Source organism: Medicago truncatula, chromosome 5 (assembly GCF_003473485.1).
Source record: "Medicago truncatula cultivar Jemalong A17 chromosome 5, MtrunA17r5.0-ANR, whole genome shotgun sequence".
NCBI lineage: Eukaryota > Viridiplantae > Streptophyta > Magnoliopsida > Fabales > Fabaceae > Medicago > Medicago truncatula.
The window spans coordinates 43,072,454-43,099,750 of NC_053046.1; the positions used below are offsets into that span (position 1 = coordinate 43,072,454).

The window sequence follows — 27,297 nt, forward strand, 5'->3', positions numbered from 1 at the left end:
TAATATTATTAAAGGATAAAATAGTAAATAAAATAGGCTTAATTGCACTTTTGGACCCCTAACTAATTTAAATACAAAACAGCCCCCTATGTTTTGATTTTTTTGCCAATTTTGGACCCCAATCCATTGTTGACTCGGTCAACGATGACGTGGCACCCAAAGTGAGGTGCCACTTGTCAATTTTTTTTTTTTGCCTTGGGGGTCCAAAATTGTTAAAGAATCAAAACATAGGGGACTGTTTTGTATTTAAATTAGTTAGGGGTCCATAACCGCAACTTTTGGAAAGATAGGGGTCCAAAAGTGCAATTAAGCAAATAAAATATTTTAAATGAATAGTAAAATCAATAGTATATACATATAAAGTAATGTTTTTATGCCACATGTTGCCTTTGTAATGCCCTGAATTCTGGTAGAACCGTGCACTTGCGGTTTTATCTCATCAGTCATCGAATCTATATAAAAATATGAATTTATATAAAAGAATGATATTTAAAATATAAAAAAATTAATTGAATGAATTCATTTTTTTTTTTAAGAAATATTTACTATTTCATAAATATACACATATAAAATGATTTTTTTTTTTTTATACTAAAGCTAGGTTATAACTTATAAGACCTTGCAAAAAAAAAAATTATTACCTTTAAACAATTTATCTAATTCAAATGAAAGATAGTACCTAAAATAAATCATAATTCGGTGGATCACAAATGAAACATTGTTGTAGGTCATCGAATCTATATAAAAGTATGAATTTATAAAAAAGAATGATATTTAAAATATAAAAAATCAATTGAAAGAATTCATTTTTCTTAAGAAAAATTTACTACTTCATAATTATACACACATAAAATGATTTTTTTTTTTCACTAAAGCTAGGTTATAAAGGCACTGCAAATAAAAATAAAATAATTTGCTCACTAATAACATAATTTTGAATTCCAAATTATTTCATAAAAAACGTAGAGTTTTTCTATTCACACCCTATATATTTCTGGTTACACCCAGTTTTTTTAAAAAGTTTTTGATAATACCAAAATTGTCCTTTTATATAAATTTTCTTAAAATCTTGATTTCATTCATTGTCACTCTAAAATTCCACTCTCTTTCACCCACCAACGATCAAACAATCCTGATGTTCAATTAATCGTTATGGAAGATTAAAGAGTGAATCAAAACATCTTTCATTCATACTCGATTGCATATAAATAAGTGAATTTTTTCTTCTTTTTCAATAACGCTGGTTTCAATTTTCTTCTTCTTGTTCAACTGCACTATACGACAGTTTCAGTTTTACATTGTTGAGGTTAACTTAAATTCAGTTTAAGTAGGTTCATGTAAACTTAGTTTACATAATCTACTTCAACTTAGTTTACATAACCTACTTAAACTGAGTTTAAGTATGTACACTTAAACTCAGTTTACATGACCTACTTAAACTAAGTTTAAATGTACATACCTAAACTGATATTACGTATAATCATTGAACAAGGTTGAACTTTTAGATGTACACTTAAACTGAGTTTACATGACCTACTTAAACTGAGTTTAAGTATGTATACTTAAACTCAGTTTACATGAGCTACTTAAACTAAGTTTACATGATCTATTTAAACTGAGTTTAAGTATGTACACTTAAACTTAGTTTACATGACCTACTTAAAATAAGTTTACATGTACATACTTAAACTGAGATTACGTAGAATCGTTAAACAATGTTGAACTTTTAAATGTACACTTAAATTCGGTTTACATGACTTACTTAAACTGAGTTTAAGTATGTACACTTAAACTCAATTTACATGACCTACTGAAACTAAGTTTACATGACCTACTTAAACTGAATAGGGATCTAGGGTGTAACCAAGAAAAAAGGAATATGCTTTTTGAAAATTAAATTTTATGGAAAGGTAATTTTGTCATTTTGGGGTGCAACCAAAATTAAACAGGGTGTAATTAGAAAAACTCAAAAATGTATTGATCAAGTGGTTCCAGAGTACATTTTAAATAGGTGGGAGCACCCAGGTTCGATTCTCAGGGGTGATAATTTTAATTTTTAATGATTTTTGCCAAGCTGAAAAAGAGGTTTCGAGAGTGATTGGATTAGAAGTGAAATTTAATTATTGTGATGGTTTAAATCGTAAAAAATCATTAATTTAAGATGAAGTGAATATGCAAATAATAAAATACTTGCTAAATTTTTGCAAAATAAAATAATAAATGTTATTATTCTAATGGAGTATACATGAAAACTTTTGATTGGTTTGGATAAATTGCTCATGAGTTTTCAAAGGCAACCTAGACATCTAATTGAAGTATAGACCATACTAAGAATACTAGTTTGAAAGAGAAACACGTTCTACCATACCTATCCTTGTCCTTCTTCTCTTTGCCCTTTTCCCACTTTCCAGTTCCTATCTTTACCTTACCCTCCCAAACTACCATTCATTCATTTTCAAGTTTGAAGCTTTAACCATGGCAAGCTCCACCTTCTTCTCCTCTGTAGCTATATCATCTCTCAGTCACTCACGAAAACCACTTCAATCAACCTTTCTCCTTTCTTCACCAAACCCTTCTTCTCTTTTCACACTTCCAAAGAAATTCACAAAATCCAACAAACTCAGAACCCTAATTGTATCCAAATCCAATAACAGTGATTCAGCTGATGCCAGTGACCGTTTAATTTCAGCTCTTTGTTACTTCTATCCCTTTTTTGATGGCATTCAATATGGAAAATTTGTAATCACTCAATTTTACCCAATTCAAGCCATTGTTCAACCATTGATTCCTGCAATTAGGGTTTTTAAAAGCTTTCCCTTTAATGGGTTTCTTGTGTTTTTGACACTTTACTTTTTTGTTGTCAGAAATCCTAATTTCAGTAAATATGTCAGGTTCAATACAATGCAAGCTATTGTTCTTGATGTGCTGTTGATTTTTCCTGATCTTTTGGAAAGAGGGTTTAATCCAAGAGGTGGGTTTGGATTGGATTTGTTGATGAGTTTGGATAGCACTGTGTTTTTGTTCTTGTTGGTGTGTTTGATTTATGGCTCTTCTTCTTGTATTTTGGGTCAGCTACCTAGATTGCCTATTGTTGCTGATGCTGCTGATAGGCAAGTTATGTGAATGTAGTTCATTTGTATTGTATAGAAACTTATTGTTTAAATTCAGCTTATTTCATAGTGGAAAAAATATTGATTTTTTCACTTAATTAATAGCAAGCCTAGAATCTTGTAAGGAAACAATTTTATTTGTTTCTCATTTTGCTGTATTGTTATATGATTTTCAAATTCATTGGTGAATTTGAGACACTGCTGAACTTCAATACTAGTATATTGTTTATTGAATAGAACTTATGTCTTTAGTTCTTATTACATTGTTGATTTTTAGTTTAAGCTATAGTGTTATCCTTTGAGAACACTAAGGATATTGAGGCCTGTCACTGTTCAATGTGATGATTGCATATGTTGCTTTGCAATGATTGCAGTGTTATTATGTAGATTTTTCTGTAATTTTCAAACCTACGCCGATCCTAATGTGATGCAGTTGCTGACAGTATTGCAGCTGCATTAGTTGATGCATTAGTCGATTTGGTGTAGCCACAATTTAAACCCATAGGTTATTTGTTAGGGAGAAAAGGAGACATAGATCAATGAAACAGATTTCATTTGTTTCGTATTTTGCTGTGTCTTTATATGAATTTCACATTCAGGAGTTTCTTTGTTTGGCTATAGTTTTTGGTGAATTTGTGACACTGAAAAACTTCCTTTACTATATAGATTGTTGTTAATTGAATAGAACTAATGCCTCTAGTTCGTATTAGATTGTCGGTTTTTTAGTTTGATCTATACTCTGGAAACAAAGTGTTAATTTTTCAGCACACTAAGGATCTTGAGGCCGATTGTGGTTCTATGGGTCATTACATATGTTATTTTGCTATCATTGCAATGTTATTATGCAGGTTTTCCTGTAATTTTTAATCCTGCTGTGATATTATAACCATAGGTTATTTATTATTAGGTAGATAAAAAGACATCGTTAGAAATAATTTGCAAAAATGTTAATATGTCATAATCTTTTTTCTCCATGTTTTGTTACAAAAACCATACATCCATACGTTAATATGGTTATTCTGGGTTGCAACAGTATTTTTCTTGTTATGGATGAAACCTACTGCCTTGGAAAACTAACCACTTCATATATAAACAGAGTGAACAAACCATATTGTTCTCCTCCAAATACATTGCATGCATATGCAAGGATCTTGTTAATTACATCGGTTAATTATATTCCTTTTGAGTATGCCTTTTGATTGGTTGTGATGTAAGAAGTTGTTAATAGCAATGCTTAATTTTTCTGTCATTTTCTGAAAGTCTGAAACCAAAATGTTTATGCTGTTAGTTACTGTGCAAGGAAAAGTTTTTAATACCACTAAATAACCTTGAGGTCAGAGGATCGTTAAAAATTTGATCTCCATGCGTTTAGTCAGTTGATTTACACTGTCAGATTATTCCCTTGCTTACATCTTTTTCTTTAAAACTGAAACAAACGCACCCTACAAGACTTGTATGAAATCCAACTGTGTGAACTAGTGTAAGTTCACATAATGCATGTATGTGTTAACTTGGCAGCAGGATAGTCTTCATTGATGTTGGGATGTTCATGTCTATGTATCATGGGGCAAGCAGGGATTGACAGCCCATTTTAACGATGGTTTCATCGTTTACATAATACATACATCACAGTTACAAGTTGGAAGAAAACTTGTGAAATTTGGTGAATAGACAGACAAATGCATAATCTCACTTTAATTAATATATATATTTTTTATCTTTTCACCATTTTAAAAAAATGATAAAGAAATGTTATTTGAGCAACTAAATAGTTGTCCAACAACGTATTTATATACATTTCAGATACAATTTCGTTTTTTTTTAGTTTTTTTTTCTTCTCAAGTTAAATCAAATAAATGATGTATTTTTGTACGGTATTGTATATGATCTCCTTTTTTTTAGTTGTTTAAGCAACAATCCTCAAATAATATTGAGCCTTTAACCCTTTTTTTTTCTCCTTCTAGTGAATAAATGAAATCAAATTTCTTTGCACACAATGGAAACAAACACGTACCATAAGATTTGCTTCAAGTCTGTTAGCTTTTTAGTTTCACCCGAAGTTACCCTTAAACAAAGCACGACAGTATAAACTACATCACTTCATTCTACACCAGAGGTTGTTGCCATTTGCTGCAAGACATGGCATCAACTACATCACCTCTTCTTCCTCCTCCTTCTCTACCAGAAGAATTCCTTACCATAATCCTAAGCCCTAAGGTCATTCTCTCTCTCTCTCTCTCTCTCTCTCTCTCTCTCTCTCTCTCTCTCTCTCTCTCTCTCTCTCTCTCTCTCTCTAACTTTCTACGTCAATCATCATCCACTTCATGCAATCCCTCTTTTTCACATGACCACCACGATGTCAATACTTTCAAAGATTTCGAGAAAGTGATGAGTATTCTTGGCCACGGCAACACAATTATTTCAGCTCTTAATACCCTAGACTTAACCACTCTACTTCAACAACATTAAAACCTCTTGTCAAATTAAATTAGTTCAAACCCCAAATGTTCCACCTCATAATCTTATTCACTTTGTAAGATGTGCTTGGAAGAAAAAGAAGTACCTCGTTAGTATCCACTGTACTGGAATCCCTTGTTTCATCAATATGCTCTAATGTTCACTCTCAATATCATGCTTAACTAAGCAAGAATTGTATACTTTTTCCTGTGGGATTTGCTTAAGACTACAGGCCATTATCAGACCGGCCTTCTTAACGCTCGGATTCTAAATAAACTAATAGAATTCTTCTCAATTATGGGGCGAGAAGGGAAAGCTGCACACGATGTTTTTCATAAATTTGAGGCTTTTCAATGTGAGCCAAATCAAGATACATATTACTTTACAGTACAAGGAGTAGTGATGATATGATCCACCAAACTGCTTCTATCTGTTAAAAGATGATGTTACTACTTCCTTGGGAATTGGGATGCTGCTGATGATGGTGGCAACTTTTCTAAAATGATTCCTTAAAAAAAATGATTTCTCCTCTAAATACCTGAGTACTTAACCTCTAAAATAGCTTCACAAGTTAACATAAGATTATTTGACTGGAAGTCCACTATGAAAAGGAAAAGAAGATCTTTCAAACCAACTATGGAGTCCACTCAAGCAAGAAGAAGCAAAAGAAAAACAATGATTGGTGGTTTCTATTTACCTGATGAGTGTTGGGAATGTGTCTTCAAATTCCTGAAAGACAACCATAGTTGCATGACATCTTTGTCAGTTGTCTCGAAACAATTCTTGTCCATCACCAACCGCATCAGATTCTCTCTCACAATCTGCTGTGATCAAAGTCAACCCTCCCTTTTCCTCCTCGTCTACTCAGTAGATTCATCAATCTCACCTCTCTCGACCTTTCTAGCTTCCGCGGTAACCTCAGCAAACTTCTCGGCCAAATCTCTAATTTTCCATTGAAACTCACATCACTCAATCTTTCGTATCAACGTATTATTCCCACAAATGGGTTGCGAGTTTTTGCCAAAAAGATTACAACTTTAACCTCTCTCATTTGTTAGAATGTGCAATTTATTTATAGTACTGACCTATTCCTCATCTCTGGTTGTTTCCCTTTGCTGGAAGACCTCGACCTCAGTGACCCGATACAATGTGTACGCTATGATGAGGCAGAGCCTCTTTCACTGGCACTTTTCAAACTACGAAAGGTTAATCTCTCTAGTCATCACTACATCAACGATAGATTGCTTTTCGACTTGTTTAAGAAAAGAGAGTTTCTGGAAGAGGTCATCTTGCGTGACTGTTATCGCATAACGGAGGTTGGTATTGTTTCTGCTCTCCGGGAAAGACCAACATTGAAGTCTTTATCCATTTCCAATCCTTACACTAGAAATCTAACACATATTACTTCACATTTTATTGACAGCTTGGTAAGTTTGAAAGGACTTGACTTGTCTTGATTTGTGGTTTTTGAATATCTCGGATGAGTTGCTTTCATCTTTTGCAATGGAAGGTCCTCCTGACGAGGCTTACCTTCTGAAATTGCAGAGGCAATAGTTACTTCGGAATATTTCGTTGGGCCATCTTCAAAATGCTGAGTTGTAGAATTGTCTGTTTCTTGGTGATTTGGTATTTATTAACTTCAAAATGCTCACACAATCAGCTTTCTTTGCACTCCTTAAGAATTTTTCAGAACCAACTTATGTTATTTCTCTTTGGACAAAACTTACAATCATTAATCTACATACTTTTTGTTCCGGCTTTTTCACTTCTTTAATAGCAATTCTAGAATGTTGTAAGGAAACAGATTTCATTTGTTTCATATATTGCTGGGTCCATATATGACTTCCAAAATCAGGAAATTCATGAATTTGTAAAACTAAGAAATTTCTCTTTTTATATATATTGTTGTTAATGGAATTGAACTTATGTCTTTATTTCTTATTACATTGTTGGTTTTTAGTTTTTAGCCTCAGACTTTGAGCTATACTCTGTGATAAATGTGTTCATTTTCAAGAGCACTATGAATGTTGAGGCCTATTGAGGTTGAATGTGGTCATTACATATGTTATTTTGCAATCAATGTAGTGTTGTTTGTAGATTTTATGGTCGTTTTTAAACCCACTGCAATTGTCATGTGATGCCAACTATATATTGCAGCTGCATCATTTGATTTTGATGCATTTCACAATATAAAAACACATGTTATGCATTAGGGAGAGACAGAGGTAATTTGGGAATGTTATGGAAGCAACCTATTGCCTCAAAGGAAACTAATCGCTTCATTCATAAACAAAGTGTTTCCTTCAAACTAAAACAAACAAAACATATTGTTCTCCAACATTACATTGCAAGAGTAATCAAGGATCTTGTAAATCATATCATATCCATTAACTATATCGCTTTTGAGTATGCCATTTGATCGGTTTCTATATCTCTTCCGTAAGGAGTTGTGAATTGTATTAACCACATGGTTGCTCATTTCCTAGCTAGTGCGCCCGGTTCTTGGGTTAGTCACAAAGTTTTTGAGATTTATTCTACTTGTATTGAAAGTTTATTAATTAAATTTTCAAAATTCATCTTCCTTTGTATCCTCTCATGATCTTCACTTCCATCCATCTTCCTTCATTTTTTTTTTTTCTGTATAAAACAAAATCAATATTTTAACTGTGTGCGACAAAACCTACTCATCAACACAAAGACTTGTGTAAAGTATTGAGCATAGATTAATCGATGTATCCTTACAATTATAAACAAATCTAGTCAAATTAACAATATTTTGAACTAGAAAGTTCGTAAAATAGAAAGTTACAAACCTTTTGAACTGAGGCTCAGATGACAGCTCCCTCTTCCCCTTCGAATCCGCCTGCGTCTGACCGATAGTGGCTGCCTCTAAACTTCGGTCCCCCTCAAACCGGCGGCGAGAAAGTGACCTCAGCTGTCCGCGATACGCCGACGAGGACCACCCCCCAATCACGTGATCATCATCCCGCGAAACCGCTGTAACCCTAGCCCTATCTTGCCGATTACCAAAGCCAGTCCCTCCTCTGTGCCGCTTGCTCTCCTGCTGTCTGTCCTGACCGTTGTCTTCCTGTCGCAATGCTGTCCGACATCGTGATCCCAGGTCATGCCAATCATCCCCATCCCTCCCCTTTTGTGGCACCCCGTTTGGACCCTTTCCCCTATACCTCACATCCAGCAACAAAGAATGCCAATGTGACTAAAACAAAAAGAAAAAAGTTGGAGTAAGATATTGAAAGAACTCACGAGCTTACCCGGTAAAGGCAGTGTTACCAAATAATGTTTGTTACATCACATTTTGTTTCCTGTTTGGTGAGTTTGAAGTACTTGACTTGTCTTGATTTGTTTTCTTTGAATATCTCCGATGAGATGCTTTCCTCTATTGCAATGCAAGGTTTTCTTTTGACTAGGTGGTTCTCCCTACAAAATTGCACCGGCTTTAGTTATGCTGGAATCTTTTGTTTACTATCCAAGTGTGAACATATCCAACTTTTGGATCTTCAAAATATTGTTTTTCTGAATCATAAACATGTTGTGGAGTTGTCTTCATTTCTTGGTGATTTGGTATCTATAAACTTGAATCATTGTTCGATACTCACAGAATCAGCATTCTTTGCACTTCTTAAGAATTGTCCTTCACTTTGTGTTATCAAAATGGAACACACGTGTATTGGAAAATAGAGTCTAAAGAGCTCTAAATCTTTGATGGATTTTGTTGCATACCCTCAATTAAAGCATCTTCGTTTGGCTCAAAATCCATGGTTATCAGATGAAGACATCATAATGTTTGCTTCCATTTTCCCTAATTTGCAGCTACTTGATTTGAGCAATTGTTGTCGCATATTTGATGAAGGTATTACTCAAGTTTTAAGGATATGTTGTAACATTAGATATTTGAACTTATCCGGATGTTCAATAGTGAAGCTACTTGAAATGAACTTTAAAGTTCCCAAATTGGAGGTGTTGAACTTATCATATACAAAAGTTGATGATGAAACACTTTATAAGATCTCAAAGAGTTGTTGCGGGCTTTCGAAATTGTTACTTAAAAATTGTTATGATGTCACAAAGAAGGGAGTGAATCATGTGGTAGAGATTAGAGAACTGCACGCAACTGAGAATGATCAGTTTGGATGGTTGTCATAAAGTAAATGGTAATGTTGTGGCCTCAATGGTATCTTCAAGGCTGTCATTGAGAAAGATAATAGCTCCGATTCGTTTTTGTTTAACTGACAAAGATAAGAAATACTTCTTGCTTCATGGATGTCTTGTTTGCTAGCTTTCTTAAAGTGTTCTGCAGCTTCTGCTAAAGTTTGAGCTTTAAAATGTACTCTTAATAAGTGTTCCATCATCAACTTGAGATTAGTCCTTTAGTTGCATCTTTCTCTTGAAATCAATGAGTTGTATGAAATCTAATGGTGTAAGTTCACATGCTGAGTGAATTTGAGATAACTTAGCAGCAGAGAAATCACATCTTTTAATCAAGGATAATATATGTGACAATTTTAGATTTTATGTGAACACCGTCACCTACTTTACTCCCATGTAATATATGTCATTTCCAGGTTTACCCCCTGTAAAATATTTATTTTGATTTACCCCCTGTAAAAGTGTTTTTTTTTTTTTTTTTTTCTTAAGAATACCCCCTTAATAGGCCATACAAAAACCAAAATTTTTGTAAAAAAAAAGTAAAAATTCGTTTTTGTATGGCCCATTAGAGGGGTATTCTGGAATTTTTTTTTACAGGGGGCTAAATAAAATAAAAAAATTTACGGGGATAAACCCGAAAATAACATATATTACAGGGAGTAAAACACTATTAACCCAAATGAATTTTCTTTTTCTCTATATAACTCGATTAAGTGGTAGTGGAAAGTGTTCATGAAATATTGATGACATGAATGCTTGAAATATGTGTGACCAAAATTCTGGAAATATGTCAACATTGTGATACTTATAGGTGTTTAATTGTCTACATTAGGATGTTGCCATGTTGGGACGTACATGTCTATGTCTCATGGTCAGTGTTGCAGGAATTGAATGCCCTTTGTAGCCATATGGTTTCATTGTAAATGTGGTAACAATTTGGATGAAACTAGGGATATGAAGCAATGCAATGAAAATTAAGCAAAGCTAAATTTAAACGCATGCTGTTTTCTTTTTAAGGTCAACAAGAGCAAACAATTAAAGCTGTGAAAAAGAATTCTTACTTGCCTTTGTCATTTTGACCAAACTATGTATTAGGCTTTTTATTTTGTTAGTCCAACACAAATGAATTCTTACATACGCCTGCTAAAAATGGATTTTCATTCTATCTTTTTAAAAACAGTAATATCTTGATATATAAAAAGGAGTCTAAAAAGTTAAATACATTTTTTTTTATCCTTTGCTTATATTTTGTTAAAAAAAAAGTACCAAATGTCCCGATTAAAGCATAATCAGCACTAAGCACTGAATGTAGGCACTCACGAACTTGAATCCGGGACATTTGACTCCTCAACTCCTTTAATGTTTTAGTTCAAATTAGCTGAGCCACCCAATCCCTAGATCAATTAAACCTACTAACTCTTAACTAATCTAATACTAGTTAGATAAGCTAGTTGCATCTCTAACGGTTCATCATAAGATATAGTTTCATTATGCTAATTCAAATCCTGGTTAGTTATGTCTCAGCTCTCTCTAAATACATAGCCAATCGTATTGATTATACTTATCTTATTGTTTCATCTAAAGTCTTGGAAAAGAATAATTCCAACTCCTTCCCTTTCAACATTTCACACATTTAGATTGATTGATTCGAACCATAACATTAAAGTCTGAGATATAATAATGAGATTTAGTGTTTTAAAATCCAAAGAATCCATCATTTGAAAATATGGTTCATAACAAAATCAAAAAAGTAAAAATTCTAGCAACCAATATCAAAGTGCAGAAACCAATATAAAAAAGTGTTGAAAGTGTAGGAACTAATACCAAAATTTTGAAAATTTAGTCTACGACACATAGCATGTAATAATTTGTCCTCATGACACATTGCATTTTGCCTCTTTTTAACATGGACTTTCACTTAAGTGAGGAAAGTCGGGAAAGATTGCAAATTTTTTATAAAGTGCAAGGATCAATTAAAAAAACACACAAAGATTAATGTTAAAATATAGCAAAGTGCAGGGACTAATCATATATTTCAAAATAATAAGGCGAAAGGAAAGCACTTTTCCCCCTCTACCCCGTTTCAACGGCTTTCCGCCGTTCCTATCCCTCCCTCTCAGATTACTTTGCACATATTCTACAGGATTTGTTTCCAAATATTTTCCCGAATCTGTGCAAACAACAATCACATGAATCTTCAATAACGATACGAATATTAACAATCTTAAAATACTGAAAATTACGGCGACTCGGAGAAACAGAGCAGAGAATGTTTGGTCTCGCCACCTCCTCCACCCGTGTTCTCTGTGCAACCCTTTACTCTCCTCCTCCTCCTCCTCCTTCTTCTTCTTCTTCTCTCACTACTAAACATCACTTTTCTTCTCATCATCTTCCAACTACTTGGGTATGTATTTTTACTACTATCACTTCATTTTTTACTTTGTTTTTGTTCAATGGTATTGATTTTGAAATGGGTATGTTCAGGTTTCTTCATCTTCTCAGCGATTCAGGTGTATTCCTATCAAACCTATAGCTGGGGCTCATACAATGTCTGCGCCAAAATCTGCTTCATCTACTCATGGTCATTTTTTGCTTAAACCCCCCCTTTTTTTATTTTCATAAATTTCGTTTAGGGTTTTTTTAGTTTGTATTGTTTTTCACCCTAAAATTAAATTAATAAAAATCAAATTTTTATTCAAATCAGGTGATTTTTAAGTGCATCACACCCTTATATTAAATATAAAAAAAAAACTGTTTTTAATCAAATGGGTTGATTTTTACAGCACATATAACTGATTCATATATTTGTTCATATATAAGAAATAGGAAATTCATAACCATCTAGGAGACTAGGATTTAGTTCATTCAACTGATTAGGCCTCTTTTAGTACAAAGTGTAATGGTTTTATGCCGATCAACTTGTATTATGGACTTCAACTTATTATAACTAGCTTACTTAGTTATACTTAGATTCTGTTTGGTAAAAAATAGTGAATAGCTGATTGAATTTGTAGTGTTTGGTATAATTAACGGTTAAACTAGCTTATAAATATGAAATACCATAAAAAATATATATTTTAATTAATATTTAATTTTTTGAATTAAGATTACAGGGGTAAAATTGAGAGAGAGGAAATGATAAGCTGTAAGCTACTTGAATTAGCTTATCAAAACACGCTATAAGCTAGTAAAAATAGACTATAAGCTTGTGAGAGAACGACGGTGACCAAATGGATCTTTTTTAGTCATAGAAGCTTATAAGCCATAAACTCAAATATGTGTCTTTCCAAACAGACACTCAGTACTGTTTTTTCTCAAAGGACCAGTTGAAATAAGTGATTCAGTTCTTTACATCATAGTTTGCACAGTTTACTATGACCAATTTGCAACTAAAATAAGTGTTTTTATCAAATCTATCAATGCACCAACACTCTCTTCATATTTAGTCTTAAGATTGTTTGGTAATGAATCAATATGAACTCCAAATTTAGAAAATTATGTTAGCAAGAGAGTCATTTACACCACCTTTCATCTGTAGAAAATTTTAGTTCCAGGGTGACTAGGACTCTCCAGATTTATTTACATGATTTTAGACAATACGATGTTTACAGTTATGGTGTTTTCTATTCTTAAGAATAATAGTTCCTGGCATTTGGTGTTCTGTTACTATGAAACAGGCAGCAAGCAAGCTTTGATATCGTTGTCAGACAAGAAGGATCTCGCATTTGTTGGAAACGGACTTCAGGAATTAGGGTAGTTATTACAATTAATGGATTTTTCATTCATTTTTTAACATGTTAGAATATTATTATTTTCACGCATTCGTATTTTTTCATTACAATGATAGATCCTTTATTTTAATGTTAGATTCACTATTGTTTCAACTGGAGGAACAGCTTCTGCATTGGAGAGTGCTGGAGTCGCTGTTACTAAAGTTGAACAGCTTACACAGTTCCCTGAAATGGTGAGTTTACTTGTAGCTTCAATTCTCCTTCTCGAAGTCTCATCTTGGATTTTGTATACCATCGGTACAAATCTAAAGACATTTTCTGTCAATGAACATTGCTTTTCTTTGTGTATTTCGATCAGTGTTATTAATTGGCAGCCATGGCGTGGCAGATCTTTTGAGAACGGCCGTAGCCAATTTGTAAAGTGATTCCTGCCATTGGCCGCAATGGTGTGTTTCTATGACGGTTTTTTGGCCTTTTGCCATATTCTGTTATCCACCGTTGAAAACACTGATTCTGATCGAGTTTTATCATTACAAATCATAAATTTAGAGACAATAATAAACCAATTACTAACAATGGCTGTAATGGCTTTTCTACACAGCTTGATGGTCGTGTCAAAACTCTGCACCCTAACATACATGGAGGTATCCTTGCTCGAAGAGATCAAAAGCATCATATTGAAGCTCTCAGTACACATGGAATTGGTAAGTTATGTTATCAGCTCTGTTAGGAAAGATTTAGAGATTAATGAGTTGGATCCAAATATGGTTTATGAATTATGATACAACATTATGGTGTAATTTGATCCATGTAGCCAACCCCACTTAGTGGGATAAGACTTTGTTGTTGTTGTTGTTGTATGTTATCAGCTCTATTATGACCAGTGTTGTCAAAGAGCAACTTTAGCCTAGCAGAATTTGAACAAATTGTTATTGTTCTGCAATACGCTATTTACTACAAAGTGTTGTCAAATAGCAGCATAGCGGCACTGTAGTGTAGCAAAAATTTATACAAATTGCTATTTTTTGTGACATCTGATTGATAACAATGGTTATAACAAGTGCACTGTGCTATAAATTATGAATTTGAAGTGTTGTTCTTTTAGTTTGTGAGATTAAGGTGTTGTTCTACTGCGTTGCTAAAAGTTTTCCATTTCAGGTACTTTTGATGTTGTGGTGGTGAACTTGTATCCATTTTATGATAAAGTTACATCAACCGGAGGCATTGAATTTGAGGATGGAATTGAAAACATTGACATCGGTGGTCCAGCCATGATTCGTGCTGCTGCAAAGGTTGTTTATTTGACTGAAAAATGAAAATTTGTATAATTTGAAATGCTATTTTTCCTTAAAAAGTTATGTAAAATGGTTCAGAAGATTGCCCTGCCCTTCTGGAATTTCTTAAAATGTTTTTTACTGAAAAAACATTGTTGGTTAAATACCATTAAACACTGGAAAAGAATTAAAATAAAAAGGACCCTTCATTGCATATTGTCTATGAGCTGAAATTTACTTTTTTTTTCTTTTCTCTATTGAAATATCGTTTAAATATATTATTTTGTATTTGCGCAGAATCACAAAGATGTTTTGGTAGTGGTTGATTCAGAAGATTACCCCGCCCTTCTGGAATTTCTTAAAGGAAACGAAGACGAACAGTTCAGGCTAAAGCTTGCATGGAAAGCTTTTCAGCATGTTGCTTCATATGATTCTGCAGTATCTGAGTGGCTGTGGAAGCAAAGTGTGGGAGGTACTGTACATGTTGTGTTGAACTAATCTTAGAATGGAAAAGCATGGTCTACTCCTAGCACAGAAGATTAAATGGCAGACTTTTGACAAAAAAAAAAAAAGAAGATTAAATGGAAGACTTTAAATTTCATTTGTTTCTAGTTTAGATGATTGAGAAATCAATGAACTTGTTTCAAATGACATTTGATTCCAAAAAATAAGCAAGACCACCAAAAATAAGTTTATTATCCATGTAAATAGGGTTATCATATCTTTTAAATAGGGATAAAATATTTTGCAATTATCTTATTTATTGCTTTAAGCCTACATAAAGAGTCTATGTTGTGTAGTTGAAAACTCACATTTTCACAATATGTCTTTTTATTTTTCTCTCATTCAACATATTATTATGGAGGTACAACGGAATACTTTAGAGAATATGCTTTTCTAATTGAAATATTTCAATTTTCAAGAACTATCAATAATGTAATGTGTGTTCTATAGAGTGACTTTTGTTCTCATTTCAGTGACAGATAAATTTCCTCCTAGTTTGACAGTGCCTCTTTCACTCAAAAGTTCTCTCCGTTATGGTGAAAATCCTCATCAAAAAGCTGCATTCTATGTTGACAAAAGACTTGCAGAGGTCAACGCTGGTGGGATTGCTACGGCTATCCAACACCATGGAAAGGTGCGAGTTGGCTACTAAGTACTTTCATCTAAAAATATAAAATTACTGGTGATTTTATTTTATTTTTTTTGTATATTTTAATAGATATATCATGTTTGGAGTTCAGAGCTTTTGACTGAAAAGTTGTATAATTTTCAATTATTATTTGTTTAAGTTAATGCCATAACATGATTGCAGGAAATGTCATATAATAACTACCTGGATGCTGATGCTGCTTGGAACTGTGTGTGCGAGTTTAGAAACCCCACATGTGTAGTTGTGAAGCATACTAATCCTTGCGGCGTAGCTTCACGCGATGATATTCTGGAAGCCTACAGACTAGCTGTTAAAGCTGATCCTGTCAGTGCATTTGGCGGAATTGTAGCTTTCAACGTGGAAGTTGATGAGGTAAATAACCCAAGTCAATTGAAAAAACTCGAGTCCTACATTAAAAACAGATAAGACCTGATAAGAGTTTATATAGAATGAGACCCCTCACCTTACAAGCCAGTGAGAATGAGTTAGGCCTAGTCGAAAACATAAGAAAGATTAGTGTTTATAAAGATTGAGGCTCTTTCCCTAGGTAACATATTAAATTTCTATCTTGGCGAGGATGAGCAAATGACATTTTCTTAATGCTTGTTTTTTCTATGTTTAGGTTCTTGCTAAGGAAATAAGAGAATTTAGAAGCCCAACCGATGGGGAGACAAGGATGTTCTATGAAATAGTGGTTGCACCCAGCTATACAGAGAAGGGACTTGAAATTCTTCGTGGAAAGTCGAAGACTTTAAGGATTCTTGAAGCAAAAAAGAATGAAGCAGGAAAGCTTTCACTCAGACAAGTTGGTGGAGGGTGGTTAGCTCAGGATTCAGATGACTTGACTCCATCCGACATCAAGTTCAATGTAGTGTCAGAGAAGACTCCTCAAGATGGTGAGCTTCGCGATGCGGAGTTTGCATGGTTGTGTGTGAAGCATGTCAAAAGCAATGCTATTGTCATAGCTAAGGTACTTTCTTATATACATTATGAAACTTTTTTTTATGATTCAACGGAGGTGGTTGAAGAATCTGATCTCTTCTTTTGTTAATTTTTTGCAGGACAATTGTATGTTAGGTATGGGAAGCGGCCAACCGAATCGTGTGGAGAGTTTAAGAATAGCAATGAGGAAAGCTGGAGCTGATGTTAAAGGCGCAGCCTTGGCTAGTGATGCTTTCTTCCCCTTTGGTAAGTGTTAATAGCAATACCGTAATTCATTTTTTTATTCTATGTTGTAAAGACGACTTGGTTGTGGATAGATTAATGATTCTTCTCGGTGCAACCGAGAAGATAACATTGAGTAACGGAAAGTTGGTTGTGGATGGATTAATGATTTTTTTGGTGCATATATTGAAAGAAAATAACATTGAGTAACAATAAATTGCTATATCAGAAAAGGCTTGCATATTTTTGGTCCTTGTAATAAACTTTTTTTCCGTTTTAATCCCTATTTTTTTGGTTTAGTCCCTAATATGATCTTTTTCACCCGCTTTACTGTTGTATAATAGTTTTTTCGTTGGAGTCTTTGTATTGTGCAGGGACTAATTGATTATGAGCCAAATATTAGTGACTAAAACCTAAATATATTGTAGGACTAAAATGAAAAAACGAAATACATTTAAGTCTATCAGAAAATAATTGTAAATTCTCAAGTACTCTTCAATGAAACTTTATTAAATCAGAACTAGATAGATATAGAATACCTGTTTTTCTTTTGTTTTAACCAGAATGTGTCTTGACTATTTATGAACAGCTTGGAAAGATGCTGTGGAAGAAGCATGTGAAAGTGGGATTGGTGTTATTGCAGAACCAGGTGGTAGTATAAGAGATCAGGATGCTGTAGACTGTTGCAATAAGTATGGTGTTTCACTACTCTTCACCAATGTGAGGCACTTCAGGCACTGATCATTTTTGTTATAGGAGAACTTTCTATTTCAAATATCTCTAAACATTAAGCAGTGCTTCTGAAACCTATTTTTGACATCAAGTAGGTCGTAAGAATGTTGTACTATATATTTTATCAGCGTTGTTAAATAGCGGCTATAATGGTGCTATAGTGCTACAACGTAGAGGAATTTGAACAAATAGCGGTTAAAGTGACTCTATATCATTGTTGTGTAGCCGAATTTGAACATATTGCTATTTTCTGCAATTTGTGATTTGACATTGCATTTTATGTATCAAAATAATGCTTCTTAATCATGTTTTAGGCTTTTTGTTCTTGAGAATTATGTGATGTGGTAATCTGATATCAACTCAATCCAATTAGACATCATTTTTGAAACTGCAAATTGGTTATGTTACACCCTTATCTTTCACCTCTCCTACTTCATCCATTCAATCTCTCTTCTCATCAAAGTTCTCAAAATATGAATGTTTACAATTAATTATACTTTGGAATAAAAATAGTTTTATTTTGGGGAGTGAATGGGTATGATAAATTTATTTTTGAAGTTCTCAATTTTTTTTTTTTTTTTTTTTTATTTTTTTTTATCAAATAGCCTAGTGCCAAAAATCACAAACATGCTTATAAAGAAAAGCCGCACGTCAAGTGAGAAGTAGAAAATTGCGGATTTGAACTCGCACTCCAACACACCAAATGTTGTAACTTACAACTTGTATGTATAGTACAAACTTCCAAAAGTTTAAAAATCATTTGTAGATAATGTGTAAGGCAACAAGAGAAGAGTAAAATTGACAAAATATAACCCTTAAATATAAAAATGACTAGTAAAAGATACAATTTGTTTCAATTACAACATATATCTAAAGTAGTAGAAACACATGTTCTACTGCTCAGACCTACATATTATATATATTGTGACCACAAACCATCCAAGAAATTGATCAACCATGCTTTTGTCTTGCTATAGATGTTACTTCTCCAACCTTGAGACTCAACTCTATACCAATTCACACACTGCAGCAGAGCAGCTTCAGGCAGCTACAGACATGCCAAGATTTCATCCGGAAACTCCTTTACATCAGTTAATTTTGTTTCAAGCCTTCCATTCACACAGATTTGAATTTTTCTAAATAAATTTATATAAAAATATAACATGTCATTAAATGATTGGATGATGGGTTCACCTAATCAAAATACATGAGTATTGTTGTGGATGTTTTGTCTTGTCCATTAATAATGTAAAACTTTCATTAATTGATATGATAAAAAATCATTTGTATGCATGTGTAAAATAACTTTATATTGTTCGTGTCTAATAATTGACTTGTTATATACATGTGTAATTGCACGTCTAGAGTAAGTCCGTTTTCTTTTCCAGACCGTCTCGGATCCAGCCTCGATTTGTGGTTCAATTGATTCAACCAACCAACGTGTTTTACTAATTAACCTAAAACATTACTTTAGTTTTTGACATATAGAGAAACCAACATGTTGTCATGAAGTTGTCTGCCAACGATCCTTGTTAGCAACCAATTTCGTGCTTGTTGAGGTTGCTAAAAATTTATTCTACGTAGGAAAAAGAAAAGAAATTAGTAACAAAATTAGATGGAATTAGCCAAAACCAAACTTGAATTGCATTGCATGTAAGGAGTCACATAACACATGGATGATAGTCTTATCATCCCTTCTACAACTCCTACATGTAGATGAAATTTTCACTCCTCACTCACTCCTATTGAGTTGTGTTATTATATTCATTAGTTATTTATTAAATATAAAGTAACTATAAAAAAGTTATAATTAATTATATGTGTTTTGAATTGTAAGTAAATGTAAAATCTATGAGCTAGATATACTTATTTGAAGAGGGTTAAGAACAATCTCTTGCGTCTCTAATATTTATTCTCTTATATTGATTGAAACTAACATGAATAATAATACTTTATGTGAGATTCATTTTTTTAAAGTACGAGATTTATGTTAATTTTATAGAACAAAAAGATTCATGTTTGTTTTTTTGAAGGGAGTATACCTATGTTTGTTTTTATTTAAAAAGAAAGAAAAAAAAATAGAGAAAAACGCCAAATCATTGAAAAACACGTTTAGAATTTTGAGGAGTTTTTACTTTTTATTTATCGTCTTCTTCGTATAGCTTTAACCCCAAATCGAAATAACCTAACCCCTCCTCAATTCGCCGTACTACCACCGTCGGCCACTATGAAAAGGAAGAGAGCCTCTCTCAGACAATTAGCTGCTTCTCTAAAAACAACTATGGAGTCCACTCAGTCAAAAACAAAAATAACAATGGAATCCAGTAACGCGAAAAAAAGAAGAAAATCGATAAGTTCTGGTTCATATTTACCAGATGAGTGTTGGGAATGTGTCTTCAAATTCCTCAAAGACGATAATCACTACTTGAAATCTCTCTCACTCGTCTCCAAACAGTTTCTCTCCATCACCAACACTCTTCGATTCTCTCTTACAATCTGTGATCAAACTCTCCCTTTTCTTCCTACTCTCTTTCATAGATTTACCAATCTCACCTCCCTCAATCTCTCGCGCTTCTATGGTAACCTCAACAAACTTCTTTGTCAAATCTCTCATTTTCCATTGAAACTCACATCACTCAAACTCTCAGACCAAAGCGTCATCCCCGCATTTGGGTTTCGAGCTTTTTCCAAAAAGATTACAACTTTGACCTCTCTCACTTGTTACGAAATGCATTATATCAATAGCAGCGATCTTTTACTTATCTCTGACTGTTTCCCTTTGTTGGAAGTTCTCGATCTCAGATACCCCACACAATGCAATTATGATGAGCTAGAGGAGCTTGCACTTTTTAAACTCCGTAAGGTTAATCTCTCTGGTCATTATCATGTTGACAAATTAATTTTCCAGTTGTTCAAAAATTGTAAGTTTCTTGAAGAGGCCATCTTGTTGACATGTTTTGATACAACCTTTGATGGTCTTGCTTCTGCTCTCCGCCAGAGACCAACATTGAGGTCTTTATCATTTTCCAATACTTTTGGACCTGTAGACCAGACATATGAATCAACTTACATTACTTCACATTTCAGATCCACCTTGGCGAGTTTCAAGTATTTAACTTCTCTTGATTTATTGTCTTCCAATATCTCAGATGTGTTTCTCATCTCTATTGCAATCCAAGGTCTACCTTTGACTAGGCTTGTTCTCCAAAATTGCACCGGTTATAGTTATTCTGGAATTATTTGTTTACTGTCCAAGTGTCAACATTTAAAACATTTGGATCTTGAAAATGCTGTTTTTCTCAAAGATGAACATGTTGTGGAGATGTCTTCGTTTCTTGGTGATTTGGTATCTATAAACTTGGCTAGTTGCCCGATGGTCACGGTATCAGCCTTCTTTGTACTTCTTAGGAATTGTCCTTCACTTGGTGATATCAATATGGAAGACACAGGTATTGGGAAAGAGAGTCTAGAGAGTTCTAGATCTTTGATGAATTTTGTTGCATACCCTCAATTAAAGTATCTTCGATTGGCTCACAATCCGTGGTTATTTGATGAAGACATCACAATGTTCGCTTCCATTTTCCCCAATTTGCAGCTGCTTGATTTGAGCAATTGTTGTCGCATATTTGAAGAAGGTATTGTTCAAGTTTTAAGGATGTGTTGTAACATTAGACATTTGAACTTATCCAAGTGTTCCATAGTGAGACTAGAAATAGACTTTGAAGTTCCCAAACTGGAGGTGTTGAACTTGTCATATACAAAAGTTGATGATGAAGCACTTTATATGATCTCAAAGAGTTGTTGTGGACTTTTGAAATTGTCACTTCAAGATTGTAATGATGTCACAAAGAAGGGAGTGAAGCATGTGGTAGAAAACTGTACGCAATTGAGAAAGATTAGTTTGAATGGTTGTTTTAAAGTACATGCTAATGTTGTTTCTTTGATGGTATTTTCAAGACCGTCGTTGAGACGGATAAGAGCTCCTCCAGCTCCTATGGGTGCCTTTAGTGGAAGAAAGGTGAATTACTTCTTGCGTCATGGATGCCTTGTTCGCTAGCATTCTTGAAGTCTTCTGCTGAAGTTTGAGCTCTGAAATGTAAGATGTTTTCGTTTTTAGATGTACCCCTGATAACTTACTCTTTTTTAAGAAAATTGTCAACTTACAGATGTGCATTTGCTTCTGTTCTTGGTAATTGGCTAAGTATGTGTAAGCTTTTAATTTTTATATAACGCACAATGTAACGAAAACAGTTGGATGGTATATGCACTATGCAGCTTTAAATTGTATTGTTTTTCTTAGCTTTGGCTTTAATTGTGTTACTTGAATAAGATTCCGGTGTCATAGTTATTGCAGCAAGGGTTTTGCATTCTTGATATATAGCACACTCTTTTTCTGAGCATCCATGGGCATATCAACTTTCGAGAACCAATTTTTGTTTTTCATTTCTTTTTGGATAAAACGTACAATCATTAACCTATATACTTCTTTTTCCTGTTTTTATCTTTCTTAATTGTAATTTCTAGAATTTTGTAAGGAATCAAATTTTATGTTTCATATTTTGATTTGTTCTTATATGAGTTCCAAAATTAGTTGACTCTGAGATACTAAGAAACTTCCCTTTTTATACTGTTGTGAATCAAATAGAATTTATGTCTTTAGGGACTTCCAAAATTAGGATTCTTAGCCTGACTTTAGTTTTGGACTCTGAGATACTGCCCTTTTTATACTGCTGTGAATTGAATCGAATTTATGTCTTTAGTTCTTGTTACATTGTTGGTTTTTAGTTAGAGCTATACTCTGGGATCAGAGTGTTGTTTTTTGAGGACACTGAAGATCTTGAGGCCCATTGCGGTTCGATGTGTTCATTACATGTGTTATTTTGCAATCAATGAGTGTTAATTTTAGAATTTCCTGTAATTTTCAAACCCATTACAACTGCCATGTTGCAGTTGACAACATTATTGCGTCTGCATCAGTTGATTTTGTTGCAGTCCAGAATTTAAAACCACCGGTTATGAATAAGATAAGGAAACAAAGTTAATTTTGCGAATGTTTTAATCTTTTTCTCTACGTCTATATATCCCTATAGTTTTGATGGGTTGTTAACACTGTTTTACTTGTTATGGAGACCCGTTGACCCAAAGGAAATCAGTGGTTGCATACATAAACAATGTGTTTTCTTGAAAACAAACCAAACAAAATATATTGATCTCCTCCAATTACATTGGATGCATATGCAAGGATCTTGTAAATTACATTACGTAATTATATTTCTTTTGAGTATGTCTTTGGTTGTTTTTGATGTGTCTTTGCCTCTTTGATAAGAAGTTGCGCATAGCATTAAATATAAATTTTCTATTTCATTTTTCTGGAATCTCGAAACCAAAATGTTATGTTGGTTAGTTATTGTACAAGGGAAAATTCATATTCAATAACCTTAACACAAACGAACCTTTGAAAATTAGATCTAAATGCATTTAGTCACTTTCTTATATCAGTTTTGGATTCTCAGCAGTCACGAAACCACACTTTCATGCAGTTAGGTAATTTGTACTGTCAGATTAATCCTCTGGTTACACCTTTCTCTTGAAATCATAGATTTGTGTGAAGTCTAATGGTTTAAGTTCACATGCTGCGTGAATGTGCGTTAACGTAGCAGCAGAGAAATCATATCTTTTGATTAAGGATAATATATGTGACAAATTCAACTTTTGTATCAACGCCTGCAAAAAATGATATATTTTTTTTCGTTTTTGGATTAACTCGATAAGTATGTCATTATATGGAGATGGAGTTTTCTTGAAATATGTATGACAGGGCTATCTTTTGTTAATCCAAAGTGTAACAAGTCATACTTTGCCTTGTCTTGTGGGCCATTCTGATAGAGATTCAGTGAGAGAGATGTAGTAAAACAACTTCTCTGTTTTACTTCTTTTTTGCAGCACTTGAGTCAAGTCCTTCAAATCCTCTTGGATAACAAGTTGGTTGCAAACCGAAAGAAATGATATTTTGCCTGCTTGGTGGAATCTTTGGGGCACATCATTTCTCATGGAGTGGCTATGGATCCGGCTAAAATCAAATGTGCTCTACAATAGCCGGTACCAAAGAATGTAAATGGAGTAAGTGGTTTTCTTGGCCATCCGGCTATTATAGGAAGTTTATGAAAGGTTATAGCAAGTTAGCCAAGACTTTAACAGACCTCACAAAAAGGAAATTTAAGTGGGGAGCTCAAGAGCAAGTAACAACTGCCAGAGTTTAACAAGACTTCACTGTCTGTACTAGTCAATTCTCCTTTAACAGGCCTGGCTTTGCGTATCTTCGGAGCTCTGTTTTATGAGGACAGATTGGTGCTGGCTGCAAATTCTAATAAGTGGATCCCGAAACTGTTGTTGGAATTTCATTCATCTCTACATGGTGGTCACTCGGGGTTTTATTGCACATATCAGCGGGTTGCGTCTAATCTGTTTTGGTTTGGCATAAAGAAACATGTCCAATAGTTTGTTCAGGCATATGATATATGTCAAAGGCATAAATATGTGGCTGTTGCACCCAGAGGACTTTCGCAACTACTTCCGGTTCCGTCTCAAATCTAGGAGGATGTGTCAATGGATTTCATCACCAGATTGCCAAAGGCATAGGGCTATGAGGCAGTGATGGCGGTGGTGGATAGACTTTCCAAGTATGCACACTTTGTGCCTCTGAAGCATCCTTATACGGCCAAATCGAACAGGACAATGCCATTTGAGGCCGTGTATGGTAGAGTTGCTCCCCTTTTGATTAGACTTCTTCCCTGAGAGACTAAAGTTTAGGCTGTGACAAGTGATTTTCTTAACAGGGATGAGTGTTTGCGTCAAGCATCACATGAATCATGCTTGAACGCATATGAAAAGCCAAGCTGACCATCATAGGACTGACCGGGAGTTTGCTGTTGGAGAATGGGTGTTTTTGAAAGTCTGACCACATGTGCAGTAGAGTGTGGAGGTCCAAATTACTCATACCTACCTTATTGTTTTATCTAAAGCCTTGGAAAAGAATAGTTTCAACACATTCCCTTTTTGAACTGTTCAAACATTTAGAGTGATTGATTCGAGACACAATATTAAAGTCTTGATATAATAATGTGATTTACTAATTGTTTTAAAATCCTATGAGTCTATCCTTTTAAAATATGGATCATAACAAATTCAAGGTCAAAATTCTAGCGAACTTTGTTAAAGGGACAGTTCTATAGAAAATTATTTCCACTTGATTAATTGCAAATAAGACAAGTTAATCCATTTATCCCCATCTCTGCGATATATATATATATATATATATATATATATATATATATATATAAAAGGCTTAATACATCATTTGGTCCCTTAACTTATTTTTGGTTTTCATTTTGGTCCCCTAACTATAAAATGTCTTAAACTGGTCCCTTATGTCTTCTACCGTCACCTCTTTTGATCCTCTCCGTTAGTTTTTTAATGTATCATATTTTTAATATGATTATAACCATTTGATTCAGGTCCATAGCATGTTACAGTGAACTACCCATATCTAATTATTTTCCTTTTCTTCTTCTCTTTCCCTATTCTTCCTTTTGATCTTCATCATCTTCAACACTAATGTTCATATAAAACCCAAATAAACTTGAAGAAACAAACCCCAAAAAAAAAAATTTGATTGAATCCTTCACTAGAATCTTAAATTAATTGGATCCAATTACTTAAAAAAAATCTAAAATTGAAACATAAAAATGAGACATATCACCCACCTTCTTCCTCCATCATCATCGTTCTTCATGACCCATCTCCAGATCTCAATCCTCTCTTCCACAAAACCGTTCAATCCCATCACTCAAATCATCACCAACCTCACAATCCTTCTCTTTTCCCTCCAAAGTTTCAACCTTTAACCTTTTCTCAAAACCCCATTTCCCAATTCAAATCCAGCACCTTCACAATCATAACTACCGACGGAATTGAACCAGTAACTGTTGATTTTGCAATTTCCTCATCTTGCGGTGAGAGATTCACCGGTGCAACTTTATAGATCTTCACCGGAGCTATAATTGGAGTTACCGTTGCCGGTGGTGGTTTTACGTAAGTGTCGACAAAGTGCTGCTAGACACGTTGTCGGCAGAGGCTATAAGAGAAACGATGACGGCGGTTTCGGAGACTGACGATATGAAGAGGAGTTTCCGTACGGATCTTCTCACGCCAGTGGAATGAACGAATGAGAGAAAATGAAAATTGTATATTAAAATTAAAATTGGAAAATTAAAAGTTGTTTGATTGGTTCACAATTTTATTTTATTTTTATTTTTGGATTTTAGTGTTTGAAGATTGATGAAGGTATATGTAGATGTTGTTGAAGATGATGAAGAAGTGAAAGGAAGAAGATGAAGAAGGAGAAAAAAATTGGACGTTGGTGGTTCACCGTAAGAAACAATATAGACATGCATGATCTAGCTGTTCTCATTATAGACAAAAGATCAAAGGGTTAAAATTAAAAATCTAATAAGGTGCATGGTGGATCACCTATGATGCTGGTTCACCTTAGATATTTATGGTTAAAAACTAACGAAGTGGACCAAAATAGGTAACGGCAGAATATATAAGGGGCCAATTTGAGACGTTTTTTAGTTAAGGGACCATTATAAAAAAAAAGAATTAAGTTAAGGGACCATATGATTAATTAAGCCTATATATAATAACTTGTTCTATAACGGCGATCCCACATTCACGAATTAGGGAGACAAACATCTTGATCGGTAAAATCTAAAAGAAAATGTGGATTTTAATTTTGATTTAATAAATCAAAGGATTAATTGAATTTTTGGTCCCTATAAATATCTGCAGTTTTGTTTTTAGTCCCTATAAAATAAATCATACTTTTTAGTCCATCAAAATTTTTCATTAGTGTTTTAAGTCCCTGTTAAATTAAAATTTGTTTAATTATACATAAAATTTTAAATTTTTTAATGATTTTTTACATACTTGTTTAAAACATTATAAAAGGTTCCGCCACAATAAATTAGCTCAAAATTTTATTTTTAGGTACAAATTTTCGTTAGTTTTATCTTGAATTTTTGGCGTTTTAAAAAAATTATATTTAATTCATTACATGTTAAAAAATTCTAATTTTTTATAAAAGAGATTATTATAATGTTCTTAACATGTCTGTTAAAAATCATTTAAATATATAAAATTTTAAGTATAATTAAACAAATTTCAATTTAACAGGGTCCAACACATACTTTTAGTCCTTGTAAAATTAAAATTTGCTTAATTGTGCTTAAACTTTTAAATTTGTTACATATTTTTCACATACTTACTTAGAATATTATACAAAGTTCCTCCGCAAAAAAGAAACTTAAGATTTTATTATTAGGTCCAAATTTTCATTAATATAATCTTGAAAATTTGGCTTTTAAAAAAATTCATAATTAATTCATGTTAAAAAACTAATTTTTTTTTACAAAAGAGTGTCTTACGATGTTATGAACATGTATGTAAAA

At 33.5% G+C, this 27,297-nt stretch overlaps 3 protein-coding genes across 4 annotated transcripts; all 3 read left to right on the forward strand.

Moving 5' to 3' along the window:
• Positions 1–2,320: 2,320 nt before the first annotated feature.
• Positions 2,321–3,349, forward strand: LOC11435504 (protein TIC 20-v, chloroplastic). The gene has a single exon (XM_003617767.4). The coding sequence runs from the start codon at positions 2,476–2,478 to the stop codon at positions 3,121–3,123; it is 648 nt and encodes a 215-aa protein (XP_003617815.1). The 5' UTR covers positions 2,321–2,475; the 3' UTR covers positions 3,124–3,349.
• Positions 3,350–11,791: 8,442 nt separating this feature from the next.
• LOC11437125 (bifunctional purine biosynthesis protein PurH) lies at positions 11,792–18,094 on the forward strand. 2 transcript variants are annotated; one of them, XM_039834469.1, is made up of 12 exons: positions 11,792–12,138; positions 12,219–12,315; positions 13,412–13,487; positions 13,602–13,698; positions 14,067–14,169; positions 14,624–14,757; positions 15,037–15,211; positions 15,723–15,877; positions 16,055–16,264; positions 16,515–16,862; positions 16,954–17,080; positions 17,646–17,937. In XM_039834469.1, exons 1-12 carry the CDS (start codon positions 12,004–12,006, stop codon positions 17,795–17,797), a joined length of 1,809 nt encoding a protein of 602 aa, XP_039690403.1. In that variant the 5' UTR covers positions 11,792–12,003; the 3' UTR covers positions 17,798–17,937. The 2 variants fall into 2 exon arrangements, with proteins under 2 accessions (XP_039690403.1, XP_024640377.1); XM_024784609.2 differs by having other exon boundaries at positions 11,793–12,138; positions 15,717–15,877; positions 17,646–18,094.
• A 1,809-nt stretch (positions 18,095–19,903) lies between these two features.
• On the forward strand, positions 19,904–24,983 carry LOC11427400 (F-box/LRR-repeat protein 2). The gene is made up of 2 exons (XM_024783157.2): positions 19,904–21,884; positions 23,732–24,983. The coding sequence occupies exon 1, from the start codon at positions 20,016–20,018 to the stop codon at positions 21,843–21,845; it is 1,830 nt and encodes a 609-aa protein (XP_024638925.1). The 5' UTR covers positions 19,904–20,015; the 3' UTR covers positions 21,846–21,884; positions 23,732–24,983.
• The last annotated feature ends 2,314 nt before the right edge of the window (positions 24,984–27,297 follow it).

Excerpts from the sequence above, each read along its gene's own strand:
- LOC11435504 (XM_003617767.4), top strand. The coding sequence starts at position 2,476 with ATGGCAAGCTCCACCTTCTTCTCCTCTGTAGCTATATCATCTCTCAGT.
- LOC11437125 (XM_024784609.2), top strand. The coding sequence starts at position 12,004 with ATGTTTGGTCTCGCCACCTCCTCCACCCGTGTTCTCTGTGCAACCCTT. Across the intron at positions 12,316-13,411 it reads ATCTGCTTCATCTACTCATG|GCAGCAAGCAAGCTTTGATA; the intron begins GTCATTTTTTGC and ends ACTATGAAACAG. Across the intron at positions 13,699-14,066 it reads TTACACAGTTCCCTGAAATG|CTTGATGGTCGTGTCAAAAC; the intron begins GTGAGTTTACTT and ends TTTTCTACACAG.
- LOC11427400 (XM_024783157.2), top strand. The coding sequence starts at position 20,016 with ATGAAAAGGAAGAGAGCCTCTCTCAGACAATTAGCTGCTTCTCTAAAA.